The sequence below is a fragment of the Neovison vison genome, chromosome 5 (assembly GCF_020171115.1).
Source record: "Neovison vison isolate M4711 chromosome 5, ASM_NN_V1, whole genome shotgun sequence".
Classification (NCBI taxonomy): domain Eukaryota; kingdom Metazoa; phylum Chordata; class Mammalia; order Carnivora; family Mustelidae; genus Neogale; species Neogale vison.
The window spans coordinates 1572615-1592578 of record NC_058095.1 but is presented as its reverse complement, the minus strand read 5'-3'; the positions used below and the strand labels follow the sequence as shown (position 1 = coordinate 1592578).

The 19964-nt window shown below is 58.7% G+C and overlaps 1 protein-coding gene across 2 annotated transcripts in view; it reads left to right on the top strand.

Moving 5' to 3' along the window:
- SLC38A10 (solute carrier family 38 member 10) overlaps nucleotides 1-19964 on the top strand; it is a 39595-nt gene that overhangs the window by 9615 nt on the left and 10016 nt on the right. The window contains exons 6-11 of one of the 2 annotated variants that reach the window (XM_044247251.1): nucleotides 428-552; nucleotides 3338-3440; nucleotides 4202-4384; nucleotides 7145-7256; nucleotides 8124-8230; nucleotides 17903-18059. In XM_044247251.1, the coding sequence (XP_044103186.1) occupies nucleotides 428-552; nucleotides 3338-3440; nucleotides 4202-4384; nucleotides 7145-7256; nucleotides 8124-8230; nucleotides 17903-18059 (787 nt within the window). Of the gene's footprint in view, nucleotides 1-427; nucleotides 553-3337; nucleotides 3441-4201; nucleotides 4385-7144; nucleotides 7257-8123; nucleotides 8231-17902; nucleotides 18075-19964 lie in introns of both variants that reach the window. The other variant, XM_044247250.1, reaches the window with a different exon arrangement.

Sequence of the window (19964 nt, the reverse complement as noted above, 5' to 3'; positions counted from 1 at the left end):
GGCTCGTGATCTCAGGGTTGTGAGTTTGAGCCCCGTGTTGGGCGCAGACCCTACTTAAAGAAGAACAAAGTGTCCAGATGGGCCTGGGAAGGGCCTGCCCAGTTTGCAGGGACCGTCCTGTCCCTGAGGCAACCGAGAGGGGGGTGGCAGGTGGGCCTCACTGTGCCCCATCTGCCACGTGTGTTCAGAGCACGGGCAGCTGCCTCAGAAGCCCCGCTGGCTGTGTGTGTCCAGCTCGTGGCACAGCGCAGGGCGGGAAACCACGGGTGCGGGACCCCAGCCAGCGGCACCAGGTCTCGCCACAGGGAGCGTGCGGCCATCTTCCGGTGGCGGGGCCCGGGCCACGGCACTCGGCCCGGCGTGGGGGTCCCGATTCGCATCCCGTGTGCCGATCTGCCCTGAGCTCGCCTTTCTCGTCCCCGTGCAGATCGTGCTCTCCTCCCTCAAGCACGGCCTGTTCGGTGGGCAGTGGCTGCAGCGCGTCAGCTACGTGCGCTGGGAGGGTGTCTTCCGCTGTATCCCCATCTTCGGCATGTCCTTCGCCTGCCAGTCGTAAGTACCGTCCGCTGCCCGGGGGCCCGAGGCGTGGGGGTGTCCCTCGGGGCGGGGGGTCGCGGGGAGATGGGCGTCCTCTCTTGTCTGGAATTGGCGACGTGGGCCACCGTCGCGTGATGCCTCGTTCTGTTGTGACTTGTTCCCCCTCCAAGCTGAGGGAGAGAGCTGTGTGTATTTTTATCGAGAGAGAACTCGACTTTATTCCCGAGATGTGCTGCCGGCAGGACTGGGGACAGTGCCCAGTTCGCCCCCCTCCCCCCAGAAGAGTTGGCTGTGGGGAACACAGAACAGCCCAAAACCATCTGATTCACACAGTCCCAAGCATTTTGCCAGAACTGAGCTGTTCGTGTGAGAATATTTAAAAGGAAATTGCACAAACATTGACTTCCGACTGCCGCCGGGGCGCCTTCGGAGGCGTGTGCGCGTGCGTGAGTGTGCTTTCTCTCTGGCACGCAGAGCTCTGGGAATGCAGATCAGGCTATTTCCATAATTCCAGCAGCATTACCTTCGCCACCGAGTGACAAGAGCCAGTGATTCATGCCCGGTCGGAACGGTAACCCGCTCAAAAGAGAGGCGTAAATCCGGCACGGACGGGAAAAGACCATCCGTACCCGGGGGGGCCCGCTTCTGCCAGCCCCCCCGCAGCTCCAGTGGGCCTGTATTGTGCCAATCGTAAACTAATGTGGCAGATAAAATTTGCTCGTGCTGCTGTGTTTACACCCACATGCGAGATCCAAATCGTCATTTCCCACTTACTGTCTCTCCTGGCAGCTTGGGTTCCACCAGAACACGCTCTACTCTTGCTGTTTAATGTCCCCATTATACTTGGTGACAGAAGTCCCACTCTCTCACGGCATACCTTGTTACCAGTTGTCCTTTTTTGTCTGCGAGTTTGCTTTTAGAACAGAAGCCAGTGGTTGGGCTTTTTGGTGGCAGCTGCAGAGTAGCCAGCCCACCTCTGTGGGGTTTGGGTCCTAGGTCAGATGGTACGTTCTGGAAGGTTGTCCTGCTTGAACGGAGCACTGGCCCTACGGAGAGCGCCCATGTTCTCCCCAGTGAGCGGCTGGCAAGGGCGTCCACAGAGCTTGGAATGACTGGTTTGGGGACCTCCACTTAAAAACACAGGCATTTGCCAAGGGCGGAGACCAAGCGCTCCCCTCCCACTGCATCTCCGCAGGAGCGTGCGTGAGAGACGGGCCTGCGGGGTGACTGCCTGCGTGACTGGTGTCCTTTCTGCGGGGGTGGGCCAGGCCGCTGCTTTGCTCTTGCCGTCTGGCCCTGTCTGGTCTTACTTCCTAGTAAACGAGTCCAGAAGCACGAGGCCCTGGGGCCCACAGAAGCAGCCTGGGGAGTGCCGAGCGCAGAGGGGCCTGGTCCACACGGAGGCCCGGGTCTGTGCGCTGGGGCTGCATGTGGGAAGCTCTATCTGACTCCGGTAAAGCAAGTCTTGGAGGCCACTCGGCGAGGTGGGCGGTCTGGGTACGCTCCGGGGGTGCCGAGGTGGTTCGTCATGGACATCTGTGGCTCCTAGCAGTTGTTCCGGGGACACGGGCAGGACTGGGGGGGCCTCTCTGCACTTGTGCATGCGCCGGTGCGGGGCACGACCCATTCCCCACGGTACCTGCAGCTCCTGGTGTGTGCTGGGGGCCGGGGGTCGGGGGAAGTCCCCGTCCGGGGGTCTGACTCTGCTTCCCCGAGTTGTCACTCACTGGTATGGACCCTGGCTCAGCCCGAGGAACCATCTGGCACTGGGATGTTGGTGCCGTGTCCCCTGTGGGCCCTCTGCTGTCCGCTTGGGCTGCACGGGTCGGTGCTCCCTGGCACCCTCCAGCTGGGCCGAGGGGAGGGCAGCTCTCCGGGGTGACCCCTGCCACGGTGGGTGCCCCAGTGGGACAGTGTGCCCGAGCTCCTGCTGGCCGGTTCTTCCCACCAGTTCCTATTTGCTTTGCAGTGACGTCTCCTCTTACTTTCTTGAAGGTGGTTTCGGGGTTTGGCTTCACTTACCGCTGTGCTTGTCCATTTATTGGCGACCATTTTCTGCATCCTGGCGTGTCCCTGCCAGCTGGCATTCCGCACGCATGACCGCGGGCCCTGGCGCTCTGTCCCCCAGCCGCTGGGATGCCACAGTACATGGGCGGGAGAGTGGCGGCCTTCTGTTTGGACACCCCCGAGCCCAGCTTCCCTTCCCCGGTCTGCACATAGACCTCCGCTGCCCACCCCTTTTCCTGGCCCTCCCCACTGCTCCCCACAGGGACTGTCCGCTGTTTGCAGAGGGCCCGACGGCCGTGTCCCTTCCACCGCCCAGCAGCACTGCGCCGCTGGCCCTGGGCCATGCGTGGGACAGAAGCTGCCTCTCTGTCCCTGTGTGCTCCGACCAGCAGCGCTGAGGCGAGGGCAGGTGGCCCGGCCCTGATTTTGTTTGTTTAACTTTCTGTTCTTTTGACGGCAGCGCTCTGCACTGCTTCCTGCCTCCCCTGTAAACACGTGTGGCTTCACTGCCGCCTGGCATTCCGTGCGGTGGTCACGCTCCTGCTTCTGCGGGACAGCCGGCCTTTCCTTCTGTGGCACTTCTGCAGCGTTTGCAGATAGCTCATGAGGGGGTGCTCAGGGCCACCCCGCCGTCTGAACCTCAGCTGCGGCCTGGAGTTACCACGGTGGCGGGTGTGGTTGGAAGGACTGTGCTGGAGACTCGGGGTGGGGACTGGGGACCTGGGGACAAGGGCAGGCAGAGGGCGTGTCTTCCTCTGGAGTCTGCCTGGTGAAGTCTCTGGTGTTTATACAGTCAGGTTCTGCCCACCTACGACAGCCTGGATGAGCCGTCGGTGAAAACCATGAGCTCCATATTTGCCTACTCCCTCAACGTGGTCACTGCCTTCTACGTCACGGTAGGAGCCCCTTCAACTGTCCCCTCCTCTCCTGTGTCAGAAACCACTGGGCTCTCGACCCCCCTGCAGGCCTGCCCTTTACTTCTTTCCTGTCGGGGACCCGGTGGCCACGGGGGCAGACCCGCCCCTCGGCTCCGCTCCAGGGCTGCGCGCAAATGCAAACACGCTCTGCCCCGGGCGGCAGCCGTATCTCTCCCGTTCCGGGGCCCCCATCACGCTGGCTGGGAGTCTCTCCTGACTCCTTCTCTGAGACCTTTGCTCATCTGCGCTGGGAAGAGCCCCGTCTGTTTACCGAAATGGGGACATATAAAAAAGCAGAGGAAAAAAATAACCTTCGATTTGGGTAGATTTTTCTTTGGGTCCCCATGTTGCCGTTCGTTCTATGAGCAGTGCGCACTCTGGCCCATGGCCCTGAGCCGCAGAGCACCCGTGCTCTCGTCAGCTTCCCCAGCGTTGTCCGCGGGGAGTGGCCGTCCATGGCAGGTGCGGTTTGCCCCCGCGGTGCCTGGCTTTGGCTGTTGCCCTCGGGGAAGATTGGCCGCCCTGCGGGGCTTGCCGGGAACCCTGAGGCTTCCTTTCCACGTGGTAGCTCGCTGCCCTGGGGCCTGCTGTCCACGCGGGAGGCAGACTGGAGCCTCCTGACAGCCGAGCCTTCTGGGCACGTGGGCTGTGGGCCAGCGGTCCCACGGGCGGTGTGGTCCTGCGGATGCTGCTCAGGGCTGTCTCCACGACCGTGCGCCCCCGCTGTCGCCCTCCCGCAGGTCGGCTGCTTCGGCTATGTGAGCTTCACCGAGGCCACTGCAGGCAACGTTCTGATGCACTTTCCCTCCAACCTGGTGACGGAGATGATGCGAGTGGGCTTTATGATGTCCGTGGCCGTGGGCTTCCCAATGATGATCCTGCCGTGTCGACAGGCCTTGAACACGCTGCTTTTTGAGCAGCAGGTAAGGCTCTCGTGGCCCTTTAGGCAACCCTCCACCAGCAAAATGCTGTCCTGCTGACCTCCACTGTGTCCACTCTGTTGGCTTGGGCCGGTTCTCTTGCTCTCTGGGCTGCAGCAGGGAGAGCTTTTTCTACTTAAAAATGGAAAAGCTTCGGTTGAAGTGAAATCTCTTATTTTTTAAATGTTTTTAAAATATTTTATTTATCTGTCAAAGAGACAAAACGAGAGAGGGAATATAAGCAGGGGGAGCAACAGAGGGAGAAGCAGGCTTCCTGCCAAGCAAGGAGCCTGATGCGGGGCTCGATCCCAAGATCCTGGGATCATGACCTGAGTTGAAGGCAGATGCTTAACGACTGAGCCACCCAGGTACCCCAGAGTGAAATCTTCTAACAAGGATTTTTTAAAAAATCTCTATTTTAAAAAAAATTTTAAAAAATAAAAAAATTTAAAAAAAATCCCTATTACAAGTAGGCAGAGAGGCAGAGCAGCAGGCAGAGGGGGAAGCAGGCTCCCCACTGAGCAGAGAGCCTGATGCGGGGATCCCAGGACCCTGAGACCATGACCCGAGCTGAAGGCAGGGGCTTTAACCCACTGAGCTACCCAGGCGCCCTTCGGGATTTTTTAAAAACCGGCTTTGGAGAAAAGAGACTGTGCCAGAGCACACAAGGGTCTGTCCACACAGGAGGCGTGGAGCCCTGACTCCCCAGTCCCCTGGCTGCCGCCTCCGAATCAGATGGAGAGGAAACCCCGAGGGGTGCGGGGGGGCTGGGAGTGCGGAAGAGCCGGCTTCGTAGACAGGCACTGACATCTGGGCCCTGGGGTCAGCGCACTTTGCTTTTACGTTTATGTAACTGGACATTTTAACAGTTTGGATCAGAGACGGTGCGAGAGGCTGAGTTCTCTTCACTTCCGCGTGTGCGGGCATGAACCACTGAGTCCTTAATGAGAAGTTTTCAGAGGTGTTGGTTGGAGCTAAGAGTCTCTCTTGCTGTTGCCAAGTTAAAAACAGAAGGTCCGTGTGTAACTCGTGCCCCAAGACGTGCCCCAAGATGCGCCCACTTTGGGAGCCCACGGACCCGCCCACAGTTTTTCTCCATGGCGGTGTCTTGTGTCTCTGGGTGGAGGTCCTTGAGTATGGTCTGCGGTCAGCCGGGACTCCTGGTGGCCACACACGTGGAACTGCTTAGGCCAGAGGGTGGGGGGTGGGGAGCGAGGGGGTGGGGGGGCTCTCAGAACTCCAGGAGACAGTGAGTCCAGTAGCCACACTGGGGAAGGTGGGCCCCTGGGCCTTTGGAGCAGCTAGAACTGGGCTTGTTGTCCACAGGGTTGTCCTGTGCTCAAGGCAGCTTCCCGCCGATTGTGCATTGAGACAGCCCCTCATGGCAGAGCCAAGCCCTGAAGGACGGGCCGTCCTTCCCCATCCAGTCCGAGCCCTCATTCCCGACCCCGTTAGCTGGGCAGGCACCTGGGCACCAGGCGTGGCTCGATTTAATGCCTGGTCCCTCGGGGGCAGCGGTGGGGACAGATCTTGTCCCCCCCCCCCCCCCCCCCGCACTGTGAGCTGCTGGCCTCCAGCTTCCCCCTTTGATGCGCACACGTGCTCTGTGTGTGAACAGCATTTGTGTTTCTGTATATAATTTTTACCGTTTAAGAAACAGTCCGTGGTGGCATTAGAGGCGTTGTTAAATCAGGGAAGAAAATTCACCTTCGTCCCTCCGTCCTCCCACAGCTGACGTGGCGTTTGAGCGCGTCTCTGTAGAGTCCTTTCGCTGAGTCTCCGGCCTTCGCTGGGCGTCTCCATGGAAACCCGTGACGCTGCCACGCTCTTGTTCTTCCCCCTTTTGTGGGAGGCTCTGCCGCGGTGGGTCCTCCATGCTTGACCTCCCATGGGTGCTCTCTCCCGACCACACGTACCGCTTCCCTTTCTCCCTCTCCTCTTGGAGTATCGGGTAGACTTCTAGGCAGGAGTTCTTGGGTCAAAGGGTGTAGCCCCAACGCCCCTCCTCGCCGGACCCAGTGCAAGCTGTCATCCTAAGGTCGATCAGAAATTTGGGCTGCAGCGCCCCCCAGTCCATCCTAAGAAAGCCACCTGCATCGAAGGTCTATTATGGAAATGGGGTGATTTAAAATTCTAGTTACGGCAGGTTCTGAGGCTCCCCTGGAGTGGTATTGCCCGGCCCGGGAACAGGAACCGTGGTCAGCCCTTCCTGTGTGCCCAGTAGTGCTCTAGAAGCTTCACTCCGGCTACCTGACCAGAAGATGGTTCTGGTGAATGGGCCTTGGAGGAGGAGTAAGTTTGGGTTTGGTTATATCATGTCCTATCCTCTTTCCTTCTTCTCTGAAGCACCTGGAAATTAGAGCGTGCACGGGGGGGTTCTGCTGTACCCGGAAACCATCAGCCTGGCTCTGTGGAGCTCCCTCTGGCTTCTGGTGGTCCGGTTTTTAATCTGGCTTGTGCAGACAGAAATGGAAGGTCCTGCTGGTAGCATTTCGAAACAAAGTTGTAAACTCTCCATCCTGTTCCATCCCATGCCTGCCGTGAGGAGCAGCCTGGGCAGAGCTCCGGGCCGGGTTACTGGTTGGGTCGCGGTGTCGCGGCAGCACCGCTCAGCCAAGTCCTACTGTGTCTGGAGTCACCTGCTGGCCTCCCACGCACACCTACCCGGGCCACTGGCAGAGCCCTTTACGGGCATCCTTGCTCAAGGGCGGAGAGGCAGTCAGTCATCTCAAAACCATTCTGTTTTTGTTTCCTCTCACCCAGCAAAAAGATGGGACCTTTGCTGCTGGAGGCTACATGCCGCCCCTGCGGTTCAAAGCCCTCACCTTCTCAGTCGTGTTTGGAACCATGGTGGGTGGAATCATGATCCCCAACGGTAAGTGGGAGGACTGCCCCGGGGACTGGCTTCCCGCCCGCTCTGTCCTCTCCCCATCCTCCATGCTTGCTGTGACAGGGAGGGACCCCAGGGCTGACGCTGCCTGGAGTCTCTGTGTTCAGCCGACAGCCAGAGTCTCACAACCCTCTCTAGTCCCTAAAAAACATGCAGAGGCCATCTTTGAATCTTTCGATTTCCCCCCGGGAAAGGCGTGGGTCACTGTAGTATCCTCAGGGAGCCGTGGGTGTGTGCAAAGCTGAGCTAGTGACTGACACGCAAGGACACCCGCCTGGTTGGTGGACTGGGTGGGGATGCTGTTGGTTGATTCCTGGTTTTGATGACACATCACCAAGGGACAGGGAAGGGCCTGAGCGAGATCTGCACAGTCACACATGGTGGGGAGGTTGGCGATTTAGGACAAGCCATCCGAGAAGCCCCCGCTGGGCGCCCAGAGGCTCTGAGAGGAGCCAGTGCGGTGCTGTAGGCCTCGCCCTGTGCTGGGCCCCGCGGGAGGACACCTGCTCCCCGTGGCTCACCGAGGTTCACGCAAGCAAGGGTGAGAGTCAGGTTGCCCCCATTTCACGGGCCAGGAACTGAGGTGCAGGGAGCAGGGGGCTTGCCTGGGACTCCTGGCTGGGAGGTTGGGGCCTCTGGTTCTCACGGGGCTGTGGATCGCTCCCCGATGCCCGCGGTAGCAGCCAGGATGCCCCTCACGTGCCTGTGGGCACACAGGCTGGATTGCGGAGGCGCGCGTCCCCAGGCCCGGAGGCAGGGCTGGCTTGCCTGCCTGTGCTTGCCAAAAGCCTGTGCTCCCTGCCTTGCCGGAGCCCCTGGTGCTCACCCCCCTCCTGTCTTTCTCATTCCCAGTGGAGACGATCCTGGGCCTCACGGGCGCGATGATGGGAAGTCTCATCTGCTTCGTCTGCCCGGCTCTGATCTATAAGAAAATCCACAAGAACACCCTTTCCTCCCAGGTGAGCGCCGCTCAGCCCCACCCCGGACTGGCGTAGGCCGCGTTCTCAGATGAGAGTTTCTTCGTATAGGAGGCCCTTGGTTCGGAAGGTCTGGGACCGAAGCGGGACCAGGCCAGGCCGCTACCTCTGTACGTATGGAGGTTCCCATGGGCCCAGGGTGCGCAGGCGCGCGTGTGTGCGTGAGACCTTCTTACTTCGCCTGAGCGTTGAAGACTGAACCACTTTTCCCCAAGCACATGTGTGTGTGGTGACAGGGTTATCCGTGCATGTGTGTCGCACACTCAGGCCCCTTCCCGTTCCTATCCCCGACTGTCTCACTAGGGGACTGTCCACAGGGTCACCTCTTCCATGCTCTGGTGTCATAGGGAAAACCATGCCGATTCTCCATGTACTTGAGTGTTGGGATGTGTTTGAGAACATGTCTGTGGGAAGCTTTCTGGAAGAGGAGTCCCCATGTCCGGGAGGAGGAGCACGTGGGCGCGGGAGCTTTTACCCACAGCCCGTACAGAGGTCAGTGCCGTCACCGCGCGGCCGAGTCCAGGCCTCTTTCCCCGTCAGCGGTCTGCGGGGGTGTCAAGTGTCTTCTCGTGTGTTTACGAGCTACTGCATTTCTCTTCCTGGGAGCCACCCTCGCGTTTTGCTCACCTTCCGCGGGCTTACGGAGCTTTTTGTTTTGGGGATGTCCCGGTGATGGTTTCAGGAGTGCCGCAGAGCGAGCGTACAGCAAAGCACCCGATTCCCCATACGGCGTGAGGACCGTTTGCCAAGTGAGCCCAGCCATGGAGCCACCGTCCAGGGAAGGTTTATTTAGAACATTCCAGCACCCGAAGCTTCCCCGGGGTGTCTCACGGTCTTTCCCCTCCAGAGGTTACCGCTCTTCTGTCTTCTGACGTTTGGGAATAATTCTTCTTGTCCTTGGAGTGGGCGTGGACGGAGTCTCACAGTACGTGCTGTGTGTCTGCTTCCTTGCTCGGGCGTCACGTCTGAGGTCAGCCACGAGGGCCGCAGCCTGCCTGTTCTCCCTGCTGCGGGGCTCCACGTGGGTCCCCGGAGCACACAGTGGGGCTCTCTGTGCCGCTCGTCCGGGACGTGCGTCCAGTGTGTGGGTTACTCCCCGAGGCGGGTGTACCGGATCCTGGGCTTAGGGGTCTGTCCGGTTTCAGGAGATTTGTCCAAGCTCTTCCTAGGTGGGCCTCTGGAGTTCCAGTTGGGTTAGTTCCAGTTGGAGCTGGGTTGGAGTTCCAGGTGCGCTAGCTCTGCTGCCCCCCTCGCACGTGCTGGCCCTTCTGAGGGGTGAGCAGGGCTCCGTCTGGGTCTTAATTTGCAATTCTCAGGTGACTGACGACGTTGAGCATTTCGTCGTGGGCTTATCAGCCGTGTGAGCGTCGGGCACGTCCTGCCCTGTCTGTCAGCCGGACGGTCTTCTGAATGATTTGTGGACGTTTTTCAAGCTTCTAAGTCTTTTTTCAGAAATACACATTGCAAGTGTTCTCTCTTGGCTGCCTCGTTGTGCTCTCTGTGATACCTTTTCACCAACACGTGTTCTTCGTTTTGTTTTCTTATTTTATTTTATTTTTACTTATTTAATTTTTTAAAAAAAGATTTTATTTATTGATTGGACAGAGAGATCACAAGTAGGCAGAGAGGCAGGCAGAGAGAAAAGGGGAAGCAGGCTCCCCCTGAGCAGAGAGCCCCATGCGGGACTCGATCCCAGGAACCTGAGATCATGACCCAAGCCAAAGGCAGAGGCTTAATCCACTGAGCCACCCAGGCGCGCCTGTTTTATTTTTTTAAGATTGATTTATTTTAAATATTTTTTTTAAAAGATTTTATTTATTAATTTATTTGACAGAGAGAGAGAGAGAGAGAGACAGAGAGATCACAAGTAGGCAGAGAGGCAGGCAGAGAGAGAGGGGGAAGCAGGCTCCCCGCTGAGCAGAGAGCGCGATGCGGGGCTCGATCCCAGGACCCTGAGATCATGACCTTAACCCACTGAGCCACCCAGGCGCCCCAGATTGATTTATTTTAGAGAGCGCACACATGCAAGTGTGTGCAGGGGTGAGGGGCAGAGGGGGAGGGAGGGAGAATCTCAAGCAGACTCCATGCTGAGCTTGGAGCCTGACCTGGGGCATGATCTCACCACCATCAGATCATGGCCTGAGCCGAAATTAAGAGTCGGACACCCAACCAGGCATCTGTGCCGTCTGTGACGACTGTGCTGCTGGGTGCCTTGGTGTTCTTCATGCTAGCGTAGTTCCGTTTGTCCCCTTTCTCTCTGGCTGGGTTTATGTGCCGCCCATTACAAGGCCCTGCAGATAGCCTTATAGGTCATGTTCTAGAAGCTGTTTGTTTTCTTGTCCGCATTCACGTGCAAGCTCCGTCGGGTGGGGAGGTGGGGTGAAGGCCCTTAGCTGATTGCACCCCCCCTTTCCCCGGCACTGTGGTGTCACGGCTGTCATCAGTCCCGTTTCCCCGGGGGAGTGCTGGGGACACCTCTGTTGCTGGTCTGTCAGTCTGTCCTCGTCCTCATGGCCCTGCTCCGAGCGCTGTGGCTTTACAGTCTTCACGGTGGGCGGCAGGTGCCCTCGCCCTTCATTCTTCTTCCCGGGGTCTTTCCGTCACTGGCCCTTAGCATCTGCAGTGGAGTCTGCTTGCCGACCTCCTCCTGCACAGCCGTGTTGGACTTGGATGGGGTTGTGCCAGACCACGGACTGGAGGACTGACCCGACCCTTCGTGTCACAGAATTTCCCAGTTTTCCTTATGTCTTCTTTTACCCGTGGCTTCTTCAGATGTTCAGACTCTGGGGGATTTCCTCATAATCTCTTGTACTGATCTCTAGTGCGACCCCATTGTGCTTGGAGAACACACACTGAAGCATGTGAAATTCCTCTTTTGACGTTCTTGAGACTTGCTTGCAGCCCAGCTTATGGTTTGTGCCGATGGCTGCCGTGGGCTGCGGGTAGCTGTGTGGTTAGGTCAGCTATACTCACTGCGATGGTCGGATTTCACGTGTTCTTGCTGTTTCTTTAATCTTGTTTATCAGTTATGGGGAAGATGTAACAAGTTCACTGTAATTGTGGACTTGTTTATTTCTCCTTTTAGCTGTATCAGTCTCTGCTTTTTACTTTGAAGCTGTGTTATCAGGAGCATACGGTTTCAGGACACTTACATCTTGTTAAACTCACCCTTTTTCTTGTGAAATGTCTCTGTTGATCTTTGAAATGCTTCTGTCCTTAAAATGGTCTTGTCTGATACGGTGTGACTAACCCAGCTTTGTTTTGGATTTATATTTACACAGACAAGTTTTTTGTCTTTTCTTTTATGATCTTTCTATGCCTCTATACTTATGGTGTATCTCAGATAATGGCATATGGTTGGCTTTTGTTTCGTTTTGTTTTTATCCAATTTGTTAATAGGAGTATTTAAGACTCTTTATAGTGAATGTAATTACTGATTTTGGGGGGATTAAAGCTTCCATCTTACTCTGTTTTTACTTGTCCCATCTGTTCTTTTGTTTTGTTTCTTTCTTGGTGACTTGGATAAATCACACATTTTAAGTATTCATGTTTTATTTGTCTTTTAGCTGGAGGTGCACATTTCTCTTCTAATGGTCATACAGAGCGGTTTAGTATGGGTCCTCGATTTATTAGAGTTGACCGTAAGTTAGTTTTACCAATTCACAGACAAGCCAAGCATCCCATAGCGTTTTACTTCCATTTACCCTCCTCTGGCCTGTGGTGCCATTGTTTCTGTGTATTTTAATTTTATGTATGTTTTAAACATTGCGAGATGTTATTATTGTTTTAAAATTGCCAACATTTCATTTTATTGAGCCTTTGCAGCCTCTTGGTTTTCTGTCACTTGGTCCTGTCTTCTGGCATGCTTGGTAGTTGGTGGCCATTGTGTTTGAGAAATCGTAGAGGTTCTCGGTGATGCTGTCTTCCAGCAGACAGAGGATGGCAAAAGGCCTGTGTTCACTTAAGGGGAGGCTGTTCCTGGTTTGCCTCACTCCTAGGGCACAGCCCTTCCAGGGTCTCAGCTAAACGCCCTTGCCCTCACATTGGTAAATTCTCTGCTTAGCTTCTGTTGTCTCGGGCAGCTGCTCTGGGCACCTCTCTGTGTAGTTGGCATGTACCTTAGGGAGAACTGCATGCAGAATGTGGGTGCCCTTCTATGACGATAGTGGCTGCCCGAGTTCTGGCTGCTCGAGAGCCCCCTCCCCCTCCCCTCTAACCCCTGACTCCGGCCCGAGTGTCGCAAGTTCCAGGCTCCTGCTCTCCTGCCTGGTGCTCAGCACCGCAGGTCAGGAGGAGCCTGAGCTCATGGGGCCTCTGTGCTTTTCTCCGTGATTCGGGGTCCCACCGGCGGTCTCGGTGGCCAAGGTTGTCTGCCAGTTGGGCGATTTTAGTGAGTTTGGGGAAACTCCTGAGGGCATGAGGAAACTAACCAGCTGCTGCCTCCAGATTGCAAAGATTTTTCTGTTTGTCAAGTCCCAGAGTTTTAGTCCCTCGGACTCTTTCAGGGGGAAAAAGTCATTGTTAGAAAGGCCCTTTCTCTTCAATATGATTTTTAAAAAATTCTTTCTTCAGTTCCAGGGCTTTCATGACTTCATTGTTTTTCATGTAAATCCTTGATCGTCTGTGTTTTATTTCAGGGTAAGAACCCAAGCAGGCTCCGTAGATGGCAGCTCCGGGGCTGGGTCGCTGCTGGGTGGTGGTTCTGCTCTCGTATTGGACCCCGTGTGGACCTGGGCCTGGTTTGGGACTTGTGTCCGAATGTGCCGCCGTCTGTGCTGCTTGCCGCTGTGGCCATGGTAGTGCCCCCTGCTCTGTGATGCATCGCTCTGGAAACTTTTTAAAATTTGGATCCAACTTTTTTTTTTTTTAAATTTTATTGACTTATTTGTAGTAATCCCCACATCCAGGGTGGGGCTAGAACCCACGACCCTGCAATTAGGAGTTGCACACTTACTGACTGAGCCAGCCGGGTGCCCGGCTTGGGAAACATTTGAATTCTGGTCCCTCTTCCTCACTTTTACTTATGACATTTCTGGATATGTTGCCGGTTCATTCTCCAGAGGCGTGTTGGAGTTAGCCGATCTGACTCTTGCCAGAACAAAGTCCAGCTTTTTGTTTCTTTGGTCTCATCAGAATTCTTCGAAGCTGTAGATTAACTTGGACAGTGTCGTTCCCTCTGCGCTCTGGCGAATCTGCAGTGCGCACCGTGCAGTGTTCCGTGCAGTTGCCGGGGGTGGGGTCCGGCCCGGCCCGCAGCAGCCAGACCGCGAGACGGCCGCGCCGCCCCCTCGGAGATCTCCGAGGCTCCTCTTCTGCCGGCTTCTTCCCTGCCTGTTTCCCGGTTTGCTCTTTGCCCTCCCACCTCCTCGCAGTCCGACGGCACCTCTGGACTATCGCACCTCCTCCTTCCCGGTTGTTAGGGCTTCTCTTTCCTGATCTGTGTGTCCTGCGCATCTGGCCGTGGGGCCGGCTCCGGACTCCGCGGCGAGAGCCCCCCTGGTGTCAAACTGTTGAGCCTGGTGTGGCTGTGGCTGCGCGTATGGGAACAAACATGCACGCCCACACGCCTGCACACGGCGTACGTGAGCACCCGTGGAACTGTGCTAAGACAAGTGTCCATCTGTGCCTCCTTTGCTCTGGTTTTGAAATCCAAAAAACACATTGAATCGTGTTAACCGTTTGTGAAGATGGTAAAGTTTGTCCCTCTGACGCAGTGCTCTGATGACCTGGGTAAAACACGTCAGTTTGGGGATGGACCGTCTGACTGTGGTGTTCTGTTCGTAGGTGCTGCTGTGTTTTATTTGCACACAGGTAGCTTTAGGGTTTTGAGGGAATGAATCTTCCAAGGCACAAACTGGGCAATGTGGCTAGAGTTTGGTGCACACAGAGCTCAGGTCTGGAGGGCACCTGCTTGGCTCCTTTCTGCCTTCTGTCCCGAGAGCTCTGGCTGCTGCTCCCACGGAAAATGTGGGCCCAGTGCCAGGCCCAGGGTGCGCTCCCCCCGGCTCGCCTGAGGGCTCACTGGACACAGACCTAGAGAAGAGCTGGACAGGGTGCGTGGCTGATGGACATGTCAGGACTGGGCAGCAGAAAGTCTCAAAGGGAGGAATGTGCTGAGAAGCGTCCTTGTAGGTGGAGTGAGCCTGTGACACACAGTGTGCCCTTAGTGCATCAAAAAGGAACTTTCTCTGCCATCATGAGTTCATTCTTTACCTTGAGAATCCGAGAAATTGGACGGTCTCTCCAGTCTCCCCCTGGATGGAGGTGTTGGGAATTGACATGCCACAGCCTAGAAGCCCGCAGAGGGAGCAGGAGCTGCCGGCGGGGCCCCAAGGAGAGAGCGGGGGCTGCCCAGGTCACAGGCCGGTGCTGTGCCCCCGGAAGGCTGTAGGTGAACACATGAGACCGAGACTTGGAGACAGTGAGCCACACACCGGTCGCCATCCGACCTCCACCAGAACCCGGCACCCAAGGCCTTCCAGCTGGGATCTGGGGGTTGGGGGTGGGGTGCACCCAGACGCGGAGACCCGAATCGGGGCGTGTGGTTGCACGGCGGCCAGAGCCCCCGTCTCCAGGTGTGTTTCAACAAGAGGTGCGGAATTTGAACCCGTGTGGTGCTCAGACAGGCTCCCGTGTAAGAAGTGAGGGCTTTTTTGTTTTTGAGTCAGGAACCTCTGCAGATCTGGAGGCTACACGCAGGTCATGGCTTGAGGGGTTCTCTGGGACACCATGGTACTTGTGGCCCCAGGCCAAGCCCCGGGTTTTGCTAAGCCTGGGCTAAGCCCTCGGAGTGTGCTGTGTTTCTCCTCCTGGGGGCCCTGCTGGGGGACTGTGGAGTCAAGGCTGGCACACCGGACACGCTCGCCGCCCTCGTCCTGTTGGACTCATGCAGGGCTGGACCCAGAAGGGGCTGTGCTTGGGGCGCCGGAGGTGAGGCTGAGCTCCAGGCCCACCTGACCCCTACCCCCGTCCTGAGGCCATGGCACCCCTGCACCCCAGGCAGGCTCCAGGGGAGCTCCCAATCATCTATCCGTGGCCAGTCCGGATGGCACAGACCTTGGCCCCTTCTCCAGGGTCAGCATCCCTTACTCAGGACTTCAGAGAACCCGCGATCATTCCTTTTGGCACCCATTCTGCAGCCAGCCTCCCACACTTCAGTGGCGGAGTAGGGGTCCTGGGAGCTCTCACCGGTCACGAGATCCTGGGGCCTCATAGAACTCAGGTCTGTGCCCATGGTCAGCTTGTAGCTGTTACAGCTGCCCCTGGGGACTGGACGGCCCCTGTGCCCTCTCCCCTGGCCTGGCTCTGGCTGACTTGCTTCTACTTTGTGCTTGCCGGGAGATGGCAGCTTGGCTGCTGTATGAGCCATTGCTCCGTGGACTGTAGCCCACGTGTCCCCGCTGACAGTCTGCACGGCATTCATCTCACGGCTGCCCTCCAGCCGGGGTGGCTTTGGCTTCCCTGCCTGGGGGTTTCCTGGGCCCCCCGTGGTGTTTCTTCAGAGAAGCGACGAGGGTGGCGAGCTGGGGTGAGGGACCGGTTCCCGAGGCTCTGCCTGGCCTGCAGGCTGCCGCCGGATATGGGAGCCGGGTTGGAGCTGGAGGACACACGCCACAAGAGGGGGCATGGGAGGTCCAGGCAGGTGGCAAGGGCAGGTGTGTGGGGGACCTACTAGAGCTGGGTTTTTTTCTGGAATTTCCGGGCTCCATGCAGGCCGTTCTTTCTAAATCAGCCTTATGTTAACGCACTCTGGGTCTTTTTCAGGAAGCTTGCTGTCTTCCAGTATTGAAGGAGTTAATGTTTATTTATTCTGCGTGTGAGGTTTTTGCTTTTAGCCCAGGAAGCCCAGGGTTAAAAGAAAAAATTCCGAGTCATGAGTGAAATGTTGCCATTCCAGTCTCCCGTGGGGATGTGGTAGGAAAACAGTGTAGTGACCGACTGGGCAGGACGCCTCCTGCTTTGTGTCCCCGTCCTGTCGGGGTGGCCCCAGGCGGGCGCCGGCCTCGGGCTACTCTAGAGTGGCCTCCTGCCCGAGCGGCCGCTGGAGCCGCAGAGTGGCTCGCGCCGGGGGCTCTTACCCACTGCTGGTCATTGTCCTGATGGTGCCGCGGGCTCCGAGTTAGGAGAAGAACTTCTCTTTTGCTTCTCAGCAAGGTCATTTGGGCTGTTGGTTGGGAAGTATGAAATGCAGGGGATTTGAAGTGTCCTTTCCTTATAACTTTTAAAACGACCTCGGTCACTTGTGGACACCATCACTGCCCCACGAATCTTCCCTTCTGGGGAAGGATGTCCTGTGCTAGCGCTGAGCGTGCTCAAGCTTGTAGGAAAACACTGGGAGGGGGGCGGGGGCGGCGTGGTCACGGTTGGGACCCCATGCTGCGCGGTGTGGAGTCTGCAGATGCCGCTTTGGCTTCCCAGATCTTGCTGCGAACCTTGGGTAACCCTGTTGCACCAGCCGTGGCAGGATGGGGGGCACCCCAGGGCCTCCCTGACGTGTGGCCGGCCTCGGGAGAACGGCCCGTCCTTGGCCTCTGTGAGCGCTGGGGCAGCACAGTGTTTGCGGGGCGGCTGCGCAGAAGTGGACGCGTCCTGGAGGCTTTGTCCGCCGGCCTCGCCCGCCTTTGTGAGCGGAGGCTGTTCCTCTGAGGAGCGCCCCTTCTCCGGCTGGTTTACCCCAGGGAGGGCTCACTGGTTTTTTTTTAACTGGTCCATTCTAAAGTCAACATGACTTTGGGAAAAAGGTTTGAATCCTGGCTCTGAGACCGCATGGGGTGGGCGGCAGGGTCTCCCTGGCTCTTGGGGCAGGTGGCCTGGCAGGGGGACGTCCTGCAGACTCCACAGGACCAGGCGTCCCTGCTCCCTGGGGACAGCCTGGCAGGCCAGGCGCAGGCAGGGCAGAAATAGCCGCAGAGACCATGGCGCGCGTCGGGCCAGTGTGTGCGTGTCTTCACGGAGACGTTGCGGGAGGGGACAGCGTCACGCAGGGCAGGCTTGGTCCTCCCAAATCTCTGAGCTGCGTTTGTGACCTGCCTGGCTCCCTCATGGGAGGGATAGGCTCAGGGGCGAGGACCCTCGGCGGGCAGCAGCATGGGCAGCACGTGCTGACTCATTGGGCAGCCGCACTGGGTACCCACTGCTCAAGGGGGGTGGGGAGCTGCCTCCCCCTCTGTGCCGGTGGCTCCAGGCGTGGCCCGTGCGGGACGACATAGGAGGCAGACCGACTGCACCCTGGGCCCGCTGCACAGCTGTCGGGTGACACGCAGGAGGCCGAAGTGCCCCCTTAGGGGAGGGCCCTGCCCTGAGATTCTTCCTCTTCTGGGCGGAGCCATCAGGAAGCCCTACCTCGGCAGCCACAGGTGTCGGCAGGTCCAGCCCCTGCACTCCAGGAGGCCTGGCCAGCGGGCGCGGGGGTCCCCTCTCTGCAGAGAGCCTGCCCCTTCCTCCGGGGCCGGCCTGGCTCTGGCAGGTTGGGCCGATGAGTCGGTCACGTTGGCTAGTTAGGGACCTCCACCTCCTAGCGGCCAGCATGGGGGCAGGCAGGCCAGCAGGACCACGGCGTCCCCGCTGTGCCCTCCTGCCCCTTCCTCCCCTTTGTGGGGCAGGGCTGCAGAGACCGCCCGACCCCTTTGACCCTTGGGTCTTTGTCTTGTCCAGCTGGTGTTCTGGGTTGGCCTGGGTGTCCTGGTGGTCGGCACACACACGACCCTGTCCGTGAGCGAGGACACCCCTGTGGACTTGGCCGAGGAAGCCCCGGCCGGCCGGATTGAAGAGGCCGAGGGCATCGTAAAGGCAGAGGCGGCTCGGCTCCCAGGTACGCAACGTCCAGGTATGCACACACCCCAGCCCCGCAGCTTTCCCGGGCGCCCCTGCAGCGCCATCTCAGGGTCACGGCGCGTGAGCGGTACTTCCCGGCTGTCTCACCCACCCTGGTCCTGTTTGGCTGGTCGAGTAGGGCCGGGAACGGCCACCTGCCTGTGCGGGACAGCAGGATGGAGAGCTCAGAGCCCGCCGCTCGGCGCGCTGACAGGTAAGCAGGTGTGTGCATGTTGTCAGGTTTGCTTGCTCTGGTTTGGGGATGAGGGTTCAAGCCAGGTGTTGCTTGGACAAGGTCAGCGACGCCCCATGGCTTTGTTTGATGGCCCCCGCCTTGCTGCTGGCCCACCGGCCCGTGGGGAGGGGTGGCCCGCGCGGCCTTCTATAGCTGTAGGCCGGCTCAGAAGGCCTCCTGCCGTATGGCTCCACGGCCTGCCCGTGGCCGTGCTCGCCGGGGTGCGGGGTGGCTTCTGAGCGTGGCTTTCTGGGCTGCAGAAGGGGCTCCATCGTGTCCCGAGTCGGTGGCAGAGGAGAGTTTTCTTGGAGCCTCTGGCGGTCCCAGGCAGAGCTGGGAGGCGTGCAGGGGGGGCTTCCTTAGCCTTGACCCCCCAGCCGCTGAGTAGCATCAGGCTGGGGTGCTTGGGGGGGTGTGCTTCATTCTGGGGCTTCTGCTCGACCACGGTTGGGTTTTAGGCGTTCACACTCCTGGTGCGTCCGCGCGTGTCTGACCCCCTCCCCCGCAATAGACCCCCACCGCGGATCGTGCTGTGCCCGGCTGCCGCCCGGCCTGCCCTTCTGGGAGAGGCCCCTCGGGGGCAGCCGTGCTGTTTGCCCCTGGGTTTTGGGTGTCTTTTGCTGGTGATGGCTAAGGAGTGCCTGCCCTAGTAGGAGCCCGGTCTCCCCGCCTGCCATGATCGACAAAGGTCCCAAAAGCCTGGCAAGAGAGTTGAACTTGCTCTAGGTCCTGGGCGCCCAGGCTGCCCGCAGTGGAAGGCATGTGGCCCTTGGATTTGTTGCTGTCTCTGTCCCCGGGCTTAGAAAGCCCCGAGCTGGCGTCCATGCCCCCCGACAGCCTCCCCTGGGGGGCACAGTCTCTCCTGGGGCTCGGAGGGGCAGGCCGTGCTCTCTTTTGTCTTCTTGGGAGGACGGGCAGAAAGATTCCCCTTTTGGGGTCCCTGCGGAGAGGGCCCCGGGGAATGGCGGGGTTCCCCAGAGAAACAGATCAGAGTGGTCAGAAGCCACCTGAGTGTCCAGCGCCAAGTTGCATGGATTTGGCAGTTAGGATGGAGGAAGTCCCCTTGGAGAGGGACACAGGTGGCCTGCACCGGCCCCTGCTGGGTCCCTCACCGCCGGGCGTCTCGGCCTTGTGTGCTTCATGGATGGCTGCGGCCGAGGTGGACTCGGGTGCCGCCGACCTCGCCCGGCCGTGGATTTCCTGGCATTGGTTGGCTCCGGGCTGCCCGTCCCCCCTGCACTACGCACCCGCGGTCCGCGGCCTGTGCCAGCAGCTGTGGCCTGTCGCGGAGCCGGGCCGCGAGCTCACCTGGAGCCCGCCGCGGCCACATCTGGTTTCCATTGCTTCCACGAGCCTGTAACAAAACACATGGCCCCCTCAGAACCACATGCCGTTTGTTTTCAGCGCGTTCTCCGTTCCTCTCGCCCCTGGCGTCCCCGTAATTGACGGGTTGCCTCGTCGAAGCAGAGCCGGGGCTGCTGGGACCTGCGCCGCGCGCCTGTCACGCTTCGGCCTGTCGGCCTGGAGTGGGGCTTTACTGGTCTCTCTGGTGGTGCCGAGGCCAGAGCGGTGCAGGTTTCCTTAGAGCTGGAGCCGGCCCCGGGGCAGACGGTGGCAATCCTGCCCTGCCGGGGACACGTGGGACTGGGACCCATGGCTGGCACTCTG